Below are 20,931 nucleotides of genomic sequence, written 5' to 3' on the forward strand. Positions count from 1 at the left end.
ACGTGCACTCATGAAGCTTATATTCCAGTGCAGGGACACAGATCCGTGACGGCAATAGAAGGGGCTCCATAAATGCTGGTTCACTGATGGTCACACCAACCCACTGAGTGGGAACCATTGATACAGGTTCACAGGTGAGGCGAGTGAGGCTCAGAGAGGGTAAGCAACTTGCCCAAGGTCACACAGCCAGGTAGTAGCAGAGCTGGGATGTGAACCCATGTCATCAGATGGCAAAGCTCTTATCCACTGCCCCTTCCAGTCTCTGATAACTAGATGAGAGACTGACCCTGGTTATTAAAAAAAAAAAAAAGTCAGGAGAGACTAGAATGAGTCAGCTTCTTGGGCTGATTATTTTTACTAAAAATATTTATTAATTTTTTTCACTTAATCTTTGTTTTAAATTCTTATTTTATATTGGGGTATAGTTGATTTACAATGTTGTGTTAGTTTCATGTGTACAGCAAAGTGATTCAGTTATACATAAACATCCATTTTTTTCAGATTCTTTTCCCATATAGGTTATTATAGAATATTGAGTAGAGTTTCCTGTGCTCTACAGTAAGTCCTTGTTGATGATCTACTTTATATATAGTAGTGTGTATATGTTAATCTCAAACTCCTAATTTATCTCTCCCCACCACCTTTCCCCTTTGGTAACCATAAGTTTGTTATCGAAGTCTGTGAGTCTGTTTCTCTCTTGTAAATAAGTTCAAAAAATGGGCAGACGATCTAAATAGACATTTCTCCAAAGAAGACATACAGATTGCCAAAGAGCACATGAAAAGATGCTCAACATAGCTAATTATTAGAGAAATGCAAATCAAAACTACAATAAGGTATCATTTATACTGGTTAGAATGGCCATCATCAAAAAGCCTACAAACAATAAATGCTGGAGAGGGTGTAGAGGAAAGGGAACCCTCCTACACTGTTAGTGGGAATGTAAATTAGTGCAGCCACTATGGAGAATGGTATGGAGGTTCCTCAAAAAATCTAAAAATAGAGCTACCATATGATCCAGCAATCCCACTCCTGGGCATGTATCCAAAGAAAACCATACTTTGAAAAGATACATGCACCCCAATGTTCATAGCAGCACTATTTACAATAGCCAGGACATGGAAGCAACCTAAATGTCCATGCACAGATGAATGGATAAAGTAGATGTGGTACATGTATACAATGGAATACTACTCAGCCATAAAAAATAACAAAATAATGCCATTTGCAGCAACATGGGTGGACCTAGAGATTGTCATACTGAGTGAAGTAAGTCAGATAGAGAAAGACAAATGTCATATGATATCACTTATATGTGGAACCTAAAAAAATGATACAAATGCACTCAGGCTGATTTTTTAAAGCCCGGAAGGTGTTCCTGAGAGATTTTTGCAAATCTGTTGTGAGCTGTAAAGCATTGTCCTCCCTCTGTGTGGCATTGTGATGTACAAGGCACTTCCCCCAGCTTCCCATTTCACCCCCAGGCTCACAGGGTCACTGTGCAGTTATTACAGAGGAGGCTTTCCACTCACTGGTAAATTTGAGGCCCAGGATCCAAGCCAGGGTCTCGCCGAGTTCTGTACTCATTGTCAGATGCTCTCTATCTGCCCGCCTTGCAAGGGGGTGTCTGGAGGGCAGTCACAGTCTCTCTCAGGTGGAAGAGAATTAGAAACATACCAGGTTTCTCATCCTTTATAGAGCACGTGCTCTCTGCCGACTTTGCTATAAGTACTTTGCACAGATTCAATTGCTAAATCCTCAGATGTGGGCAACAATATTACCCCCAATTTACAGATAGGAAACCAAGGCTGGAAAGGCTAACATTGCCCAAGGTCACATATCTGAGAGCAGAAGTATTTTTCATGCCTCTTCTGTGCCAACCCATCTTCTGTTTTGCTGCCAGTGTGATCTTTTCAAAATCAAAATCTCACCATTTCCCTACTTAAAACCCTTCACGAGTTCCCCCATGACACCCCCAAATCTGCAAGTTCCTCATCGGGACATTCCAGACCCTCTGAGCTCACACACACACACACGCACACACCATTCCTTCTGCCTGGAATTCCCTTCCCTCTTCAGTGTCTGGAAAACCACTGTGGGCTGGGTTCTGTGCTTCCTCTGGGCCCCCCAGCCCACACCTCAATTCCTTACCTCCCTCACCTCTCTGCTCGAGTGTGATCTTCCCTGAGCACCAATATGAAATAGCACCCCGTCCCTTCCCTACCCCTGCTCAGCTTTCTCCGTGACATCTGTATTCATCCAGGGCACCACCTTGTATCTGCCTAATGCCAGTGTTTGAACCTGATGGGACCACAAACTCCTCAAGGCCCCGGGCATATTGAGCCATATTTGCTGAGTGGGTGAATGTGCCCATAGTGGTAGTTCTCAGAGTGGGGTCCCCGGACCAACAGCATCCGCATCACCTGGGAACCTGGGGGGAGTGCAGCTTCTCAGGCTCCGCCCTGGAACCGCTGAGTCAGAAACTCTGGGCAGGGCCCCTGGGATCCGCAAGGCCTCCAGGTGATGCTGATCCGAGTTTGGGAATCTGGACAGAAGGCTTCTCTGGGCCTCATGATGGGTCCACAGGCTTCATTCGGGCTGACCCGACTCACCTGCCCGTCAGCGCAACACCGTTCTCCTGAGGAGTGAGATCTCCATCTACATTTGGGACTGGCAAGGCTGTCGCCAGCTAGGCAGCTGTCCAGGGGTATCAGCCCTTGAGGGGTGCTGAGGTGCTACTGGGCACATGACAAACTGGAAAAGCTTGTACTTGCTAGAACCCCTGGGTGGGATGCCGTGTGGAACTGGAAGGAACAGACTGATAAACCGCTGAGGATGGATGTGCGCCCCTAGGTGCATTTGGCGCGCGCAGAGCCAGGGAGGTGACCACCTGTCCCTGTTCGCCGGGGACTGATGAGTTTCTCAGGACTCTGGACTCTCAGTGCTAAAACCAAGAATGTCTCAGGCAAATGGGGACAGTTTATCATCCTAAAACCTAGTGCCACATGGACTTCTAAGAATGTGAGTGGATGCTACAGCCATGACTACCACTGGCGCTCATCTCTGCACCAGCTCCCAGGCTTCAGCTAAATGAATCTTGGACAAGTCATCTGGTGCTACTTCAAATCCATGATCTTTATCAACCTGCCCAAGGCACCTCTGTGTTTATGTTTTTAAAAGATCCTGTCTTAAGAGTACACACTCTATAATTCCATTACCATGCATTTCAAGAACAGGCAAAATCTACTTTTAGTGACAGAGGTCAGAATAGAGTCACATGGGGGCCTGAGGGAGCCCCCTGGGTGCTGGAGAGCCCCTTGATCTTGATTCAGGGGGTGGAGAGACAGGCCTGCCCGTGTATAAAAGTTAGTTGAGCTGCCCATGTAGTATTTGTGTGTGTCACTGCTTATATGCCGCACCACGATAAACAATGAAAAGTAAGGTTTGAACCTGGAAATTTCACTTTTTCTGATACAGAACTTAATGTGTTGCAGAGAATCCGAGACTTGGAGGATAAACTGGAGCTCCAGAAGCGACATCTGAAAGAGCTAGAGGAAAAGGTAGGTGGTGTGAGCTCAGACCAGTCCCTGGGCTTCTTTCCATGAGCTGCTCGCATGGAATGTTCTCGTCTCCTGTCAGCTTCGTGAAACCCAAGGAATGGGCTCTGTCTCCAGCCCTCCCTTCTCTGCCCATGTCCCCCACACTGGCAGTCCAAGAAATAAGCAGCCCCATCAAGTACTTTTCTAGGGAAGAAAAGCACAGTCTGGGATCAACTTTGTGTGAGGGAGGAGGAGGGTATCTTTTTTTTTTTTCCACAAAAGACCTTCCACTGAAACCCTCCCCTTCTGACACTGACACTACCCTCCCTTCTTTTGTGAGCCATAAGCCAGCCACAGACTCTGGACTCATTCATCTTAAATGACACACATGCCAAAAACCAGTGAGTGTTCTTAGAAGTCTCTTTCCTCCAGCAGGAAGTAAGGCTGACACCCAGCCCCACTGTCTCCCTGTGGTTATTGCCATTTTAAGGATGAGGACACTAAGCCTGAGAAAGATTCAGATACTTGTCCATGATCCCACAGCTGGGAAGGGATAGCCGGGGTCTCCAGGGATGTCACACCAGCGCCCCCACCACATGTTTTTGGTCCTGATGGACTAATGAGTCCACATGTGCAGCGTCCTTGTCAGGGCACTTACCACTTCCTGTCCAACCACCCGGTGGCCATGACTTCCTTGAGATCAGGGACCAGCTTTTATTCATCTCTTTATCCAAGACAGTTCTTGCCACGGAATAGGGCATCATCAAATGTTCATAGAATGAGTGATCGATGAGTAGAGAGAAAACCCACAATTGCACATTTTATATCGCAGACGTACACTCACATGTGGGACCAGGTGAAGGGGTCTGACCCCATCTGGGGGGTTCACTGGGGACAACGTGCCCCAGGAAGCTTGAAGGGTGATGTGCCATCACCCCGCGGAAGAAGATGGAGAAAGGGCATTTCTGGGCTTCAGGTATCTGAGGCTGGTCTTTGGAGAGAGGAAGCCAACTCATTCCGTGGACAAAATGGGGTCAAATTCACGAAAGCCACCAGAGGGCAGATTCAGGGCTGTCTACAAATGGGATGACAGCCCACTCTGTCTAAATGGAATCAAACACAATGTCCCAAAGAGACAGAACGGCTCTTCAGATGCTACACCAGATTTCTCTCCTGAGAGTCGACTTTTACGCAGGTTAATTCAACTCCCTGGCATCTTCCCATCTGCACCTGGAGGCCCGGGGCCCCCCAGCCTGCACAACCAGCAGTGCCCTCAAGGGGGCAGCAGAAGGTCATGGCTGGAGGAGCTGGGCCAGTTCTCCCGCGCGCCCTGGAAATCCCGCGGGAATTCGGTTTAAGCAGATTCCCAGATCTCCATCTGCCGATGCCCTCCTACCCTCCTGAGGTTGTTTTGAGGAGCCGAGAGGCTCCTGGGGATACTTCAAGGGTTTCCCCGTGGGCGCTACTGGCCTGGGCTAGTGGAAAAATAACTCCAGGCACCAAGGTCAGTGGTCAGGAACTCCTTCCTTGCCACACCCCACAGGGTGGTCTCGGCAAGGACCTCCTCTTCCCCGGGCCTCAGTTTCCCCATGTAGAATACGCAGAGCTAGGTGATTCTAAATGCCCCTCTAGCTCTGACTTCCAGTGATTCTAAAGTTTGTTTAAAATTTGGTGGCTGTTTGGATTTTCATTTTTTCAACAACAGTTTAGAGGAGCTATTACCTTGATTTAGAAAAAAAATAATGAATTATTTTCAAAAGCCTCAGATGATGGTCAGACATGTTTCACCTAATCACCAGCAATTCTTTTTGGATAAAGCAACTCATAAATAAGATAAGGAAAAAACTCTACTTTCAAACTGACCTGTATAATTTTTCATTCCCTTAAGGCCATTTTTTTTCTGTTAGTTTTTCTTTTTAAAGTAGACTGATCAAATGACACAGAAGATTTTAAATAGTGAATCTCTTGGGAGAGTGGGCCCCCAGCAAGGATGGTGTAGGGGGAGGGCTTCTGTTTATCTGCAGGTGGGACTGGGTCACCTGTGACCTAGGTGGAATCTTCCTTGATCCCTGTACTCATGTCATGCCCAGACTTTGGTGGGACCATCAACCATGACCATCGGAGGGTTATTCCTCTGTATATACTGTCCTGCCAGGTTTTTCAAGAAAGCCACACCTCAGCACCAAAAAGTCCTAGTCCATGGTGTATGTCTCCCCTCTCTGAATAAGCCAGATGTTTGGGGACTGTGTAGGGACACCCCACCCCGAGTGAGGAATCCCACAGGATGGGTTTCTCAGGTGAAATCAGCTCCTAAAGCCCACTGACTTCCTGTTTCTCTTTCCAAACCCGACCCCAGTGTGGCATAGTTCTTGTGAAATGCTGTCATTGAGTTCCATACTACATATCTTACATCTTTTTTTCTTTTCTTTTTTCCCCCCTCATTTTCTTTTGGTCTTATTTTATAGTTTTTGTTCCTTTTTTTGTTTTTCTCACTAGCATTCATTCTGTGGCCTTGATGACTTCCGTGAGCCGAGAACTCGGGTTGGTATCCTTTCATTTTCACTGATAAAAGTGATTTTTCCAAAAAGGAGATTTCTTCCCAGCTCTGACTGTCACATTCCTTTAGGCACCGTGGAAGGTGGCCTTCTGGTAGATTGCCCCACGTCAGGCTCACTGGGCCCAGGTCATCTGGGGGTCACGGGCCGGTTCCACCCCTGAGAGGAAGACTGGGGAGCTCTCTGTGAATGAGATTGGACAATGAGGACCTGCTTGTCCCCCTGTTTTATTTTATCTTGAAAAGGTGGTCGTGGCTTTTTCCAAAGGTTCTTTCTACCTTGGCTTCAGTTTTTGGTGCTCTCTATTGCCTGTGAGACAGCAAATTCACCGCAGGGTCCAGACCAGAGTGGGCTTCTTGGATCAGGGGTCTGCAGGAGCAGGAGGCTGATGGGCAAGTTCATGACCTGCATACAAAATGCCCAGGAAGCCTGTGTAAAGAGCCCACGCTCCTTGCCTCTCTCCCGCCCCCTCTCCTGCCCTTGACCCCAGGCCTGGTTTTGATGCCATCCCAGCAGCTGGTCCTTCTCTGATCATTGGACCCTGCGTGTCTCACCCTGAGTTCCTGCTTTGGCACCCATGCTTCCTCCATTCTCCCTGTTCTGAGTGCCCACCATGGGCTGGGACTGCCAGAGCCCCTAGAGTCTAGAGTTCTACTCCTGAGTCCAGCCCAGGTGAGGGCCCTGTGAATTCTGGGGATGCCCACAGCCCACTAGCCACCTGGATCCCCAGGCTGAGCTCTGACACTGTGTCCTGGCCTGATGTCCTCATGGATGCCCTGAGCCCAACCCCTGCACACAGGGCTTTTCCTTGGATCCTCTGTGCCTCATTCCTAGGACAGTGCTTGGCACATGGTCCGTGTTCATTCCATGCTTGTACAGCAAATAAAGGAATGATCCCAGGTCTGATCAGACTGGGAGTGGGGGTCGCCATAGTGGGATGGGGGCGGGCGTTGGAAGACAGGCCATCTGAACCCTCTTTCCTCTTTCCCTGGATTGTCAAGGACGGGCCCTCAGCTGGAGGGGGCTCCGCTGGAGAGTTCAGGACAGTGGTGGGAACAGGTGAGGGCAGATAAGCCAGGGGCTTCTCCAACCATTCTAACCCTTGGTTCTTGTGTCATTTCTAATTATTTTTTAATTTTCCAGGCTAGAAAAAGAGCTTATGGAATAAACTGAGTCCTATGGCAACCCCAACCCCACTGAAACCAAAATTCAACAGCAAAACAAGCTATTCCAAGCCCAGAGATTGAAAACAGAATTTGCAAATACTTAACGACAGCTCAAAGGGGAGGCATTTAGGATCTGTGGCTGGGTCCTGGCTGGGCCGAGCTGCAGGAGCTCTGCAGGGACGATGGGGAATTTGTCAAGCTCAGGGCCACATCCAAGTCCCCACTGTGGCACCTTCAAGAGCCCAAGGGGCAGAGACCTGAATACCAGGAAACTAAGTGCAATTACTAGAAACTGATTGATTGGAGAGCCACTGCACTGTCTGGGGACAGACTGCGTCCTTGTCCCTGTACAGCATGCCTCCCCTGGCCGTGGTGTGTGTGCCCGGCTAGACACTGACTGTGTACATATGTCTCCATGAACTGTGCCCTGTGCATCCCAGAGTCTGTCAGCCAGAGTGACTTGCAAATGTCCCTGTGATCTGAACCCAAAGTCAAGCTCCAGTCAACAAAACCCTCCAGATCAGTGTGCAGCTGGATTCAGCAGCTGGCGGCCAGAGAGAGAGGACTGGAGCCTCACCTGTGGACGATGGACCCCAGGACCTCAGATTTACAAGGGGGAAGCCACAGGCTCCATCACTGTCGTGGGTGAAAGTCCCAGAGTCTGACTGCACTTGCACCATTGTAGATCGAGGACTGAGAGGTAGACAGAGTCCCTGCCTAGACCATGCTCAGGCTGTCTCACATCTGGGTTGTAATTTGCAAGGGGCTGGCAAAGAAGAAATGCTGGGTTGTGGAATGATCTCTGGAGCACCCAGGGGAAATGAAGTTCCTTCCACAGTGGTCTGAGACCAGGTCTGCTCTCTTCAACCTTGGAGGAAGAGGCAGCCCTTCCTGATCTCAGGGGTCCTGCCTCTGCACCAAGCCTCCCAGGAGAACAGATTGTGTAGGGCAGCCAAAGGAGGCAGAACACCAGCTGGTGGAAGTCAAGCCCAGGAGAGAATCCTAAAGGAGAGAAGTTACTTTTGAACATTGTTGCTGTTGTTATTCTAGGGTGAGCAGGTGGGTGGGGGAGCATCTCCAGGAGAAGACACCTGCTCATACAACTGATCCCTCCAAAACTTTTGGAAGGAAGATGTCTGGAACCAAAATAGATCAAGTGAAATGGAAGGTAGTGAATGTGAAGGAAAGGATAGCTGCATCTTGTTGGAAGGAGCAGCTGAAGGCAAGGATGGGTTGATCCCAAGGATGGAAAGATTCATTGCTTTGTGTTTGTTGGGCTGCAAGAGCAAACCTATAATTTCTAGTGGGAATAACCTTTGGAGAAGACTAAAATGACTGAAATTCAGGCTACCAAAGGAATCAAGGAGGGGAGGGAATCCAACAGAGGAGCTGAAAGTTCTCAGAAGGACAAACCCAAGGATGGAGAAGGACATGGAGCTCAGCACAAAAGTGGCACCCAGTCAGACAGGGAGGGATATTCAGACCAAACCAAAGGATTAGGGGGCTCTGAGCAAACACACACCCAAGACAGCTGAGAAGTGACTATTCTCTTTTGAAATCTAAACCCAAAACACCACCACACCAGCCCCATGACTTTCCCACATCTGATAACCAAAAGCAAATGAACTGATGTCTTTGCTTGAAAAAAAGCAGGCATCTGAGCACCCCAGGCAGCAATGAGAATGTGGAATCACGTGGTGAGTGAAAATGAAAAGCACATCTGCTTTCTCTGGAGCCAAAGAAGCACAGAGAAGCCTTGCTTTGCTAACTTAGTAGCAGAAGTCTGGGAGGTGTGCCAGGGTCTCTGGGAAGCTGGTCCCCCAGCCCAGAGTGTCTATCCCTCCCTGCTGCAGGAGTGTGGGCCTCATGCCCTCCTGCCCCACGCTTCCGTCTGCTCAGCTCTCCCACGCAGACAACAGGATGCCAGTGGCGGTGGCTTTGAAATCAGACCCATCCAGGTCCACTCCCAGTTGAGCCACTCCCCTGCAGTGGACACTGGCAAAGTACTTGCCGCTCAGAGTCTTAATTTCTTCATCTGTGGAACGGGGGTGACAGTTCCCACACAGCACCTCACAAGAGGTCTTCTTTGGGCACAACTAGACAGTTAGACCCAAAGACTCTCGGATACTGGCAGGAGATGTGACAGGCAGCACCTGATGCACCCTTGTGGACGACGTCCTCTGAGGAGACCATACGGCTCACAGGGGACCAGGGCCATTCTCTTTGGCCCCCAGGAGACAGTGCAGGTGCGAGGGGGTGAGGCTAACAGGCAGGTGCAGGGAGCCAACAACAAGAGCCGGCATTTCCTGTGACAGCCGCAGGCATCGCTTCCAAGGTTCCTGCCAGGGACAGGCCCAGTCACAAGAGCCACAGGGTGCCTCGCAGCTCTGGCGGCCCACCAGGTGAGTACTCATGTACCCATACGTCATTCACTGCCCTCCGCGCCCGGGTGAGGCACATGGCTCAGGGCTGTGGCTGTTGCCTAGTAATGCAACTGACCTTCTGCCCAGATGTGGTTTCCAGGGGGAAGAGCTCCAGACCCAACTGAACCCAAGTCAGTTTCTCACACAGAAAGGAGAAGCGTTGGGTCCACCCTTTACCACCAGCCTCCTCACAGATCTACTGGGGGGAGAAGGGAGAGCCCAGGTCAAGCTCCTGACACAGGACGCTGTGCTATGCTGCTTAAATGTGCTGCTTCCCACTCCTCACCCTCACTTCCCCCTCGCCCACCTCCCCCCTCCCCTCTCACCTCCCCCCTCCCCTCTCAACCCCCTCCCCCTCCTCTCCCCCTCCCCTCCCCCATCACCTCCCCTCTCACCTCTCCCCTCCCCTCCCCCTCCCCTCCCCCTTACCTCCCCCATCACCCCCCACCTCCCCTCCCACCCCTCCCCTCTCAACCCCCTCCCCCTCTGCTCCCCCTCCTCTCCCCATCACCTCCCCTCTCACCCCTCCCCTCCGCCTTCCCTCCCCCTCCCCTCCCCATTCCCTCCCCCATCACCTCCCCCCACCTCCCCTCTCACCTCTGCTTCCTCTCCCCTCCCCCTGCCCTCCCCCTCCCCTCCCCCACCTCCCTCTCCCCTCCCCCTCCCCTCCCTTCACACCTCATACTTCCTTACTCCTCCACTCCCGCCCTCCTTCCTCTCACCTCCCCCTCCCCTCTCAAACCCCTCCCCCTCCCCTAACACCTCCCCCTCCCCGCTACCCTCCCCCTCCCCTCCCCCATCACCTCCCCCCACCTCCCCTCTCACCTCTCCCCTCCCCTCCCCCTCCCCTCCTCCCCCTCCTCCCTCCCCTCCTCCCTCCCCTCCTCCCTCCCCTCCCCCCACTGCCCCTCCCTCCTCCCCTCCCTTCCCCTGCCCCTCCGCCTCCCCCTCCCCTCCCCCATCACCTCCCCTCTCCCCTCCCCTCCCAACCCCCTCCCCCTCCCCCACACCTTCCCCTCCCCTCTCCCCTCCCCCTTCACACCTCATACTTCATTACTCCTCCCCACTCCCCCCCCTCCTCCTCCCTCTCTCCTCCCCCCTCCCCTCACCCCTCAGTCCTCTGCAGGCAGTGGAAACTTGTGAGGGGCAGGGTAGAAAAGTCCAGAGGGCAGACTTTGCCCCGCTGCCGCCCTCTGGCAGCCCTGTGGGCCCAGAGACCAGCCCTGTGGGTGCCCAGCCATCCAGTTTGCCCAGGTCAGGACTTCCAGCTCCAAAATGAGAAAGTCCCGGGCACACCGGGGACATTGTCCCTGCGCTGCTCATGCTGAGTTGGACTCGGTGAAATGCAACAGGCGGGCGTGTGCGGGAGCTGAAGCTTCTAGAGTCTGCTCACCCTAGACGTCCCAGATGCACTGACTGGGTGCCCAGCACCCTGCGGGCTGAGGGTGGGGCGGCACTGGGTGGGGGGCTGGGGCGGGGGTGGGGTGGGGTGGCGCCGCAGGTGCCCTGCGCGTGCTCGGGCCCTAGGCAGGGCCCCTGGTCACCTGCAGAGCTGGACTCCGCGATTTAGTACCTGCTCCGCACCTTTCTCCGCGGATTCATCATTCTTTCTCCTTCCATCGGGCAGCCCCCTGCCTCGCTTCCTCTCGATTCTCGCGTTCTGCGGTTAAGCCTCAGGGTCCAGGACTCCTCACCTTCCAGAACCAGCTTGTGATGAGCGGGAATCCCACCTGACTCTTCTAGTACAGACATGCATGTTTGTTTCTCTTTTCTCACATTTAACCAAAACCTGCTAGAGGTCTGCCAAATTGAGGATCCCAACCAGCCGATTTGGGGTGCCCCATAGGTTGTCTAAGAAGCCTTGGGGACTCCTACAGACCCCACACTCTGACTCTGATTCCAGCTCAAGGGGCAGAGCTGCGGGCCTCCAGACGCCTGGCCTCCCTCACCTCCCTCCCAACCCTCCCACTGCCCCCTCTGCACCATCTTCCTGGGGCTGCCATTTCATCAGAAATGGGGACTGCTCTGTTCTGCTCTCATTCAAGCTCTGCGTCCTTCCTGTGACCACCCTAAGCCTTGGGGAACCTCGCCCAGGCTGTGAAGGATGCAAGGCCATGTCCTTACAGCTGTTCCATGGCCGTCTGTCCCCTTCCCTCAAGTCTCCAGCCTTGAGAAGCCCGCAGGAGTGATGATCCTCGGGCAGGCCATGTTCCTGTCGTCCTCCCTCAGACTCAGAGGGTTCGTTCCAAATGAAGGCCACAGTCCTAGTTACTTATCCAGAAATAGTCTGAAGACACTTTCCCAGGCAGAGACCCTGAGGCTCAAATGCCCTTTACCTGACCTGGAAGGAGGAGGAAGGATTTTCGCACCTTTCCTCTGGGCTGCTCCCCTAAGAAAAAGTTAAAATACCTGCTTCCTCCTCCTTGCAGGCCTGCGGTATGATTTTTCAGATGGTCACTCAGCCCCAGTCAGCTGTCAGTTAAACCTCCAGCTCGAAGATGCTCCTGGCAGCTCAGGTCCCTGGGGATTCACTGTGCTAGGCACGGAACCAGGCACTTGAGAGCTAAGTGACTCGTGGAACAGCAGGAAGGGGACTGCTGCTCATCTCATTTTGCAAGCAGCTGGGTTAATTGCCTAAGATCTTGGCACAGAAGAGGCAGAGCTGGACACAGCCCAGGCAGGGGATCTGGAACTGCAGGGTGTTGCCTCTGCCACCATCCGACAGCCTGCACGCTGCATTCACTGTGTACCTGGCGCTGTGCAGAGTGCTTTGCTCACAGCGACTCATTTATACCTCAACAGCTCGTGATGTGGGTGCTGTTTTAACTACCCACCCCTGCCTTTTATGAGGAGTTAAGAGATTTGTCCAAGATGCCATCTGAGAAACACCTGAGTTGCCCTGCGGCGCCTCCTCTCGGCCAATACCCAGCCCTGCTGCCTCTGACCTCTCCATGTCTACTGCAAGCCCCCTGAGCCACCCTACACAGTCACTGTTGAGGAAATATATTTTAATTTTTTTCCTTTCCATTACGGTTTATTACAGGATATTGAATATGGTTCCCTTTACTCTACAATAGGACCTTGTCGGGTTTTAAAACATTTTTTTCCCATATGGTTGGGAAATATACTTTAAAATGAAATCTCCTCCCAACCCAGACAACCTCTCCGCTAAGGTAGACAAGAAAGAAAATTTATTATCGAATGAGCATCAAAGCAGAATGTGATGTGCATCACAGACCATCTGCTAAGAGATTTGCAAAGACAGAAAGGAATCTCACCTCTTATTAGCCAAGGAGATACAGCCCATTCACACAGGTCCCAGGATAAACAATAATTTGTTGTCAAGTAAGAGAGCTTGGCAGCACTGTTTATTACATATAGGTCACCCTAAATCCACCTGGCCATTGGGGTGACCCTATGTGTTCATTTGTTTTGTACAGAGAAAAGTGGAATTTCTCTTATCTTTATGCCAGGAGGTGGTTTTGCAACTTGAAGCCAGGTGACCACGAAGTTAAGCTCCGACCCTCTCACAAGAACTGGGAGATGGGGTTCTATTTTCCTTGGATGTTTACAATGCCAAAAAGATGGTTCCCAGGATCTTCAGAAAGACATTCCTGGGTCAGAAAACCAGCAAAAGGCTTATATAGCTTTTAAAAGGATTAACATATATTTCAAAGAGACGAAGAAAGAACTACAAGTTTTCTAAAATAGATGCTCTCAGAAAAGGGCAAGGGAAATATCTTACATCATTTTTAACAGGGAGAATTAAGCCTCTTAGTTTCGATTTCTATTGATTTCTGCACCACTCTGTATTGGGCCTATGTATTACACTTTTCCATGGCCAGCTCTCTCTGTTCTTGACTCCTGCACCCCCACAGTGCTCCATCCTCAAAGATCTGACCAGGACCCTCGTTGGCTCTAAACACTCCAGGGACCCCCCACTTCCCACACAGAGATGCTACAGTCCGCATCCTGGAGCCCAAGACCCACAGGGGTATGGTCCCAAGTCACCTTCTGTCCTGGGTCCTCAGTTCCCCCTTCAGTGTATCCACCAGACCAGCCAAACCCAACCACTCCCATTCCTTTCACCTGTCCTGACTGTGCTGGGGCTTTGGTCCTGAGACTCCCTCCCTCCGCCTGGAGGAGACTTCTGCCCACCTCTGCCAGCTGTGATGGGTCATTCCTCGGCCATCCCTCCAGCCTCAGGCCCCCCTACAGCAGAATGTTTTTCCTCCTGTTCGGGATCTGGGTTCATCTCTCACCCCTTGAGTTTTGGGAGTCAGACTTGAATTTGTACACTGACTCTGCCACTGCCCATCTGTGGGGCCTGGACAAGCTCCCCCACCTTCCAGAGCCTCTGTTTCATCATCTATAAAATGGTTATGAAAATGCCCACCTCATAGGGTTACCGGGAGAACTGGACTAGGTAAGGTGAGATGACCCAGTGCAGTGCTAGTTTCCCTTCCCCTTCTCCTAGTTAACTCCAAAGCTGTGATAAACGTTTGCTGGACTCAAAAAGGAGGTTTAGAACTTCGTTTATCACCTGGTGAAAACTTGAGGCTCACTGCTGGGAATTTATAACATTCTGATGGTCCTGCCTAGAAATCTTATCTTACCTCTTTGTACGCGTTATTAAGTTTTTAATTCCAAGTGACTTTTCTGCTTTGGGTGTGTGTGGGCCTGCTGGCTTGTAAAGGGAGAGGCTTTCATTCATATTGTATGACATCTGTGCAGGTGAAACCCGAGTCCCCCACTCATAAATAATCCACCTGTTCTTGCCCTCCTCAAAGGATATTTTCCTGCACAATCTGAAGGCACTGCAGTCACCTCAAAATCTCCATAAAGTCCATGTTGCAGATTCACTTAATTTTATTAAGTCTTGGCCCATGAACTATGTACAGGATGGAGCCAACAGCTAAAGGACAGACTGAGAAAAGTTTCAGCTACGTTGTCAGAGCCCCCAGCAGCGATGGGTTTGACATAATGAACGTTGACGTGAAGATCGACACGTCCTGGATCTTCCAGGATGTAGAGGAGAGTAATGAGGAGCCAGGATGTCTTCCAGAAGAAGCAGCCAGAAGCCCAGACACGGACACAGGAACACTCAGGAAGCAACTGGAATCCTCAGAGCAGAAGCTGTTGACAGCTGTGGACAAGTACGTGATGTCGGAGTCTGGGCTGAGGAGCAGGTAAATATACCATTCGGACCTCTTCTTTGTGTGGGTGTGAATCCCGGGGCATCCTTAATTGTGTTAGGATGGAGTGTTGAGTCATTTCTATGACCGAGGATGCAGGCAAAATGATCAATATTCCGTAAGCTGCCCACAGCAGTCCTGGGCTCCTACTCTGTCTTTCCCGTCCTCTGGTCTGTATCACAGGGGCTGAGCCTGTTTCCCAGGCTCCCTCACTCACTGGCTTCCATCTGCGTCCAGCCAATGGGAGGCGCTGAAGGGAGGAGGAAGGGAGAAGCCAGGCTTTTCTCCCCTTCTCTTCTGCTCTGAGTGACATCTCTGACTATGCCTGCCATTCAGTCATGCTTTCGGCTTCCTCTGTGGTTGTGCTCCTGGGCCCCAGTGTCACCACCTTCTCCCGGTCTGTGCCTCCAGCCCCAGGGGCAGACGTGGCTCCCAGCAGCTGCTAACCTCCGGGCTGCCTGTCATCTCTGTGTGGGCTTTCATCTCTTCCATCGTCTTTGTAGCACATTCCCTATGTTTGTTTGCTTCTCGCTGCTGAACCTCCTGGTGTGGGCTCTATTTTATTGATGGAACCGACATGGTCCAGAGGTGGGGCATTTGAGTCCAGGTCTTTCTCTGAAGCCCATGCTCTTTTTGGATATCTAGGCCAGCAGAATGAGGTGGGGCCTTGCATACCTCTCAAAGGAAAAACCCAGCATGGAAATGCAGTACGGCTATGGTGGGGTCTGACAGGCTTACCGATATCCCAGCCGCCAAGTGTCTTAAATTCGTCTGGGACTTCACCATGTTTTGTGTATTTTCCTTCATTTTAGTAAAGACAAGTCATTAAATGTGTTTTTACATGATCTTTACTTTTTCTCCTCTTTGTAAAACTTTTCACATGAAGAAATTCACATATCAGAAAGATTATTTTGTCACCCTGTGTATCAGTCTATGTGATTGTCCATTCTCTCATTCATTCACTCACTCATTCATCCAATCATTCACTCATTCATCCATTCACTTACTCATTCATTCATTCACTCATTCATTCTTTTATTCACTCATTCATCATTTATTCATTTATTCACTCATTCACTGCCTCATTCATCCACTCATTCATTCATTCATCCATTCACTCATTCATTTCTTCATTCATTCATTCACTCATTCTACAACATGCGCTTAGCCCTCAGGAGTCACATACTGTTGCATGAGTCTGCTGGGGCTGCCGTAACAAAGCACCACAGACTGGGGGGCTTAAGTAATCAATGTTTATTTTCTCATAGTCCTGGAGTCTGGAAGTAAAAATGTGGACAGGGTTGGTTCCTTCTGAGACCTCTCTCCTTGGCTCGACGATGTCTGCCTTCTCTCTGTGTCTTCCCGTGGTCTCCCTTCTGTGTATGTCTGTGTCCTAGTCTCCTCTTCTTGTAAGGACACCAGTCAGAGTGGATCAGGGTCCACCCTAATGACCTCGTTTTAACTAAATAACCTCTTTAAAAACGCTACCTCCAAGTATGGGCACATTCCAAGGTGCTGGGGCTAGCTAACTGCAACATGTGAATTTGCGGGAACGTATTCGGCCCAAAATGTGAGTTCTAGGGGTTGAGAGCTGGAAAGGCAGGGCCCCCGCCCTAGAGAGATAGAAGTATAACCCACACATGGTTGTACGTGGCAGTGAAAACCAGAAGGTCACCAGGCTTGGGAAAGATGGGTGGGAAACCCCTGCCAGAGGAGACCCCTCTGTGTGAGGGAGAGACAGGCAGCCTGGAGGCACCATGAGTGACGGAGAGGAGGGCCCCCTGGAGGCGGTGTCCTGGGGAAATGTGGGCTGTGTCCTCAGTTCTCTGAAGGTGGGACGCACCATCCTGCAGAAGCAGGGCCTCAGAAGGGGAGGCCAGATCTGTGACGGGGGTTGGGAGAAAAAAGAGTTAAGGCTTACCAGGAGCCTGTGGTGCAGGGTGCAGTGCTGGCCCTCCCACAGTGCCTCTGTCACTGCTTGCTTGAACCCTGTGACACATTGAGTGATATGATCCCCTTTTCCAGATGAGGAAACTGAGGCTCAGAGGATGAAATACATTACTCAGGGTCACTAAGAGCTGAAACCAGGGTCTGAATGCACAAGTGTGGATATAGATTTCAGGCTAATTTCACCATGGGTTTGCTCTAGGTAGGTTATAGTAAAAGGTTGATAGTGTATGTTAGATTTCACTTCAAATTAAAGAGTTAATATTTAAAAGTATTTATTGCAAAACTAATGCAACCGCATTGTTAGAAATTTGAGAACGAGAACCCTACCTCCATCACACTATCATTGTGGTAAACTCACTTCCAATCTAAATGCAACAGAATTAATAATAGCTGAACACTTGTTGAGTGCTTGCTCTGGGCCAGGCACTATTTCCATGCTTGACACGTATTAACAGACTTAATCCTTAAAAAAAAAAAATTACTAAAAATGAAGTTATAGTGGTATCCTCAATTTCTAGATGGGGAAATCAAGGTGCTGGCTTAAGTAACTTTTGCGTGGTCACACACCCAGCCACATGGGGGCCCTGAGATGACCCAGGCAGCCTGCCAAGTTTATCCTGGTGAACATTCCCTGCTGGAGTTCCCCACTGTCATAACACTCTTTGCAACTCTACATTGTAATATATATATATTTTAACTTGTCATTAATCAGTGAAAAATGGTACTTCATTGTCTAGTTCCTATTTGTGAGTGTATATGTCTTCTACAGCTGCTAAAACAAATTAGTACAAAGGTGCTGCCTTCAAACAGCACACATTCATTGTCTTTCAGTTCTGGAGGCAGAAGTCCAAGGCAGTCTCACTGGGCTGCGGTCATGGTGTCCGTAGGGCTGTGCTCTCTCCAGAGGCCGAAGGGGAAATCTGTGTGCCTTTTCCAGCATCTATAGCTGAATTCCTTGGCTTCTGGCCCCTCCCCATCTTCAAGCCAGCAGCGTAGCATCTTGCGTCAGTGGTCACAGGCCTCACCTTCTGCTTCCCTGTCATGAGGACAATTGTAATTGCAGTTAGGCCCACCCAGATAATCCAAGGTATTCTGTCCATCTCAAGATCCTTAACTTAATCACATCTACAGTCTCTTTTGCATCTTGAGGTAACATTTGTAGGTTTCAGGGAGCAGGGCCTGGAAATATTTGGGGGCCGCTATTCCGTCTGCCACAGTGAAATTAGTCATTTTCTGCTTAAAATATAGGGATAATACCAGAATTAAATATTATCTCAGATTTGATGTTTCAGATTGGTCTCAAAAACTAAAATGTTAGGGTTTTCTTTTCCCATTCAGATATTACCACATTTTATAATCAATCAGAAGTACTCCGCCCAGGCCTCTGACTGATTAACCTGAGGCCATTCCTCTGGTTCATTTTGGAAGGAACTTGATTTTAATCTACAAAAGAGGGCACCTCCCTTCTGTCACTTTAGAGACCATCACCAAGGGCCTCAAAACTAGAGCAGGAAAGGGGACTCTTGGCCTTATCATCAGTAATAGTGCCTCACTTTAATCTTCACAATAACTCTCTGAGCAAAGTGCAATTACCTCTGTTTTACAGATGAAGATACTGAGGGTCATAGTGGTTGATGAATGGGCCCAGTTAAGTCCTCATGGCTGGTAAGTGGCAGAGCCAGGAGGCAAAGCTAAGTCCTCACCCAGGGAAGCAGAGTCTCTTGGATGAGCAGCTCACCTGTGTGGAGCTGGTAAAAGGAGTGAGGATGTGCAGAGCTTGTCCACGTAGGCTGAGAATGTACCTTCCACGCGTTTCATGGTGTTCTATTATAGAAGTAAGGTTGGCACATGAAGGGGTCTTGGATACTAGGGATGAGCAGGAGACAGACAAGTGAGTCTATGTGGCTCCTCCTCTCCTGAGGGGACCAGTAGGTAGACATTCTCTCTGGTTTCCCCTCATTCACATGTGCTCCTCCTGTCTATATAGCTGAGGTCAGGGCTCACTTCCAGCCTGGGTATTACTTTGCTTATGACACAACTTCAGCACTTCCTAAAGTGCCGAAGACTTCAGGTGGCGTAACTGTCCATAACTATTAGGTCATTTCCAACCTCTCACTTTTGTAAGTAATTCAGAGATTAATTTTTTAAATTGAAGAAACCTTCTTCCTGCATTTCAGTCATTTCCTTAGAAGAGATTTGCAATAATTTAGCTTAAATGGGAGGCAACAGAGCACAGGGTTAAAACGTGAGTTTGGGAGTCATGCAGCCTGGACTCTATAATGCTGTGTGACCTTGGGCAAGTTGCCTGGCCTCTCTGATCCTCAGTTTCCTCATGTGTGAAGAAGGGGGAAGGGAACTCACCTGCAGGCTAATGAGATGAGGATTAATTGAGACAATGCAGATGTTTGGATTGGGCTCAGTCCTTCTTCACTGGTATGACCTGAGCTGGGGATTACTAGTTGAGGGATGAGAACATTGTTAAGATTCCTGGTGCCTTATTATTCAAAAGAGGTCTCTGAAGTATTTTAGATGATCTTGAAAAAGACAGGTGTGAATGTTTTACAAAATGTCATTTTGTCAGAATATCAAATTGGCCAAATAACAGAAGAAAAAAAAAAGATGATCCTGGTGTCTGTGAAAACCTTAGGCCATGCTTACTGCATCCTGAGTAAGTGCTTTGCTGCTTCAATGCACAGAATCCAGGAGCTGGAGCTGTCTGAGAGGAGACTCCTCCAGAAGGTGGACCAGCTCAGCACTCGCGTGTTCCAGGAGAGAAGCGCCTCTCTCCAGGCCCAGGAGCAGCTGGAGGTGCTGCAGGGGGAGCTTGCCCACCAGGTACCAGGCCTTCCTCCTTCTTTCCAGTACTTGTTTCTTGACCCAGCAGAGTCACCTCATAGGTTTGGACGTGGCAGTAGCTGCCCCTGACCATAGACAGTGGGGTGGACCTGGAGAGCCCAGCCAGGAGGGAGGAGAGAGGTCCCAATCCTAACAGTGCAGGCAGGGGCCGCTGGACCTGGGCAGGGTCACGTGGCCTCCCTGGGCCTCGGCTGTCCTATCTGTAAAATGGGGCTCCCATTCTGCCCTGCCCACCTCACAGGGCTCTGACTGGGATCCACTAGGCGGTCTGTGGGGGCTGTGCACTTGCTGGGAGCTCTGGCCTGAGGTTTGTTTTTGCGAATTTGATGCCTGGCATCAGGGAAGCCAGCTCTGGCCGAAGGACAAGGAGAGGACTGAGGCAGGGTCTCTGCCCTCAGGAGCTGGCTTGTGGATGGGGACACGGATGGAAAACAAGTAACTCCAAAACTGGTTGCTGGGAGCCATGGGGAATGTGAGGGCACAGTGTGCGTGTGCTTGTGGGGGAAGGGCAGGCTATAGATTGGGCCGTGTGAGTTGGGTCTTTCGGGAAGGGCACGCGAGGGTGGGTAAGAGCGTGGACAAGGCCTGGAGGTGTGGAAGAGCATAGCAGGACCAGGGCGGAGGGTGTGGTGGGGAGAGGGAGTTGGTGAGACAGGAGGGTTCCAGGGGGACAGAGTGCCAGGGTCATGGCATGAACCGAATTCTGAAGGGAAGTGGGAGCAGGACTTAGGAGGACCTTAGCAGGAGAGGCTCAGAGTCAGGGTTTGGGGGACATCACCCTAATTGCATGGGAGAGAGAGATGGCAGAGGCAGGGGGCAAGTTAGAGCGTGATTAGAGGAGGGGTGGGTGGTTAAGGGGGTAGGCTCTGGAGGCAGATGCCTGGAGCCAAACTCTGGCTCTGCCATTCAAGAGCTGTGTGACCTAGGCCAGGTGACATAAACTCTTTGGGGCTCCGTTTCCTCATCTGTGAAATGGGAATGATATAGTACCAATCCCCTTAAATTGTTGTGTGGGTTAAGGGAGTTACTACTTGTAAAACACTTACAACAGAAGACATTTTTAAATTAAATAGCTCTGGCTGCTTTCGTAATTACTAGTCTTTATTGAAATATTGGATGTTGAAATATTCCAGGAGAGATGGGAGAGATGACCAGGGCTGGAGGGCAGCGACGTGGCAGGCAGAGACCCAAAGATCCCGAAAATTATCAGTTTCAGTAAATGGCTACTCACGGGGCAGCAGAGCGAT

General features: G+C 50.3%; 2 protein-coding genes across 2 annotated transcripts in view; both read left to right on the plus strand.

Moving 5' to 3' along the window:
* The window catches only part of JAKMIP1 (janus kinase and microtubule interacting protein 1), a 140,070-nt gene extending 133,887 nt beyond the window's left edge, over nucleotides 1–6,183 (plus strand). Inside the window, exons 19-20 of the mRNA XM_057705494.1 lie at nucleotides 3,495–3,560; nucleotides 6,005–6,183. Coding sequence (XP_057561477.1) covers nucleotides 3,495–3,560; nucleotides 6,005–6,055 — 117 coding nt within the window. The 3' untranslated portion in view covers nucleotides 6,056–6,183. The remainder of the gene's footprint in view (nucleotides 1–3,494; nucleotides 3,561–6,004) is intronic.
* An 8,402-nt stretch (nucleotides 6,184–14,585) lies between these two features.
* Nucleotides 14,586–20,931, plus strand: part of C13H4orf50 (chromosome 13 C4orf50 homolog) — a 51,457-nt gene continuing 45,111 nt past the window's right edge. The window contains exons 1-2 of the mRNA XM_057704652.1: nucleotides 14,586–14,872; nucleotides 19,525–19,663. Of these exons, the coding sequence (XP_057560635.1) occupies nucleotides 14,586–14,872; nucleotides 19,525–19,663 (426 nt within the window). The remainder of the gene's footprint in view (nucleotides 14,873–19,524; nucleotides 19,664–20,931) is intronic.

Source organism: Hippopotamus amphibius, chromosome 13, assembly GCF_030028045.1.
Source record: "Hippopotamus amphibius kiboko isolate mHipAmp2 chromosome 13, mHipAmp2.hap2, whole genome shotgun sequence".
In the NCBI taxonomy this organism is placed as follows: domain Eukaryota; kingdom Metazoa; phylum Chordata; class Mammalia; order Artiodactyla; family Hippopotamidae; genus Hippopotamus; species Hippopotamus amphibius.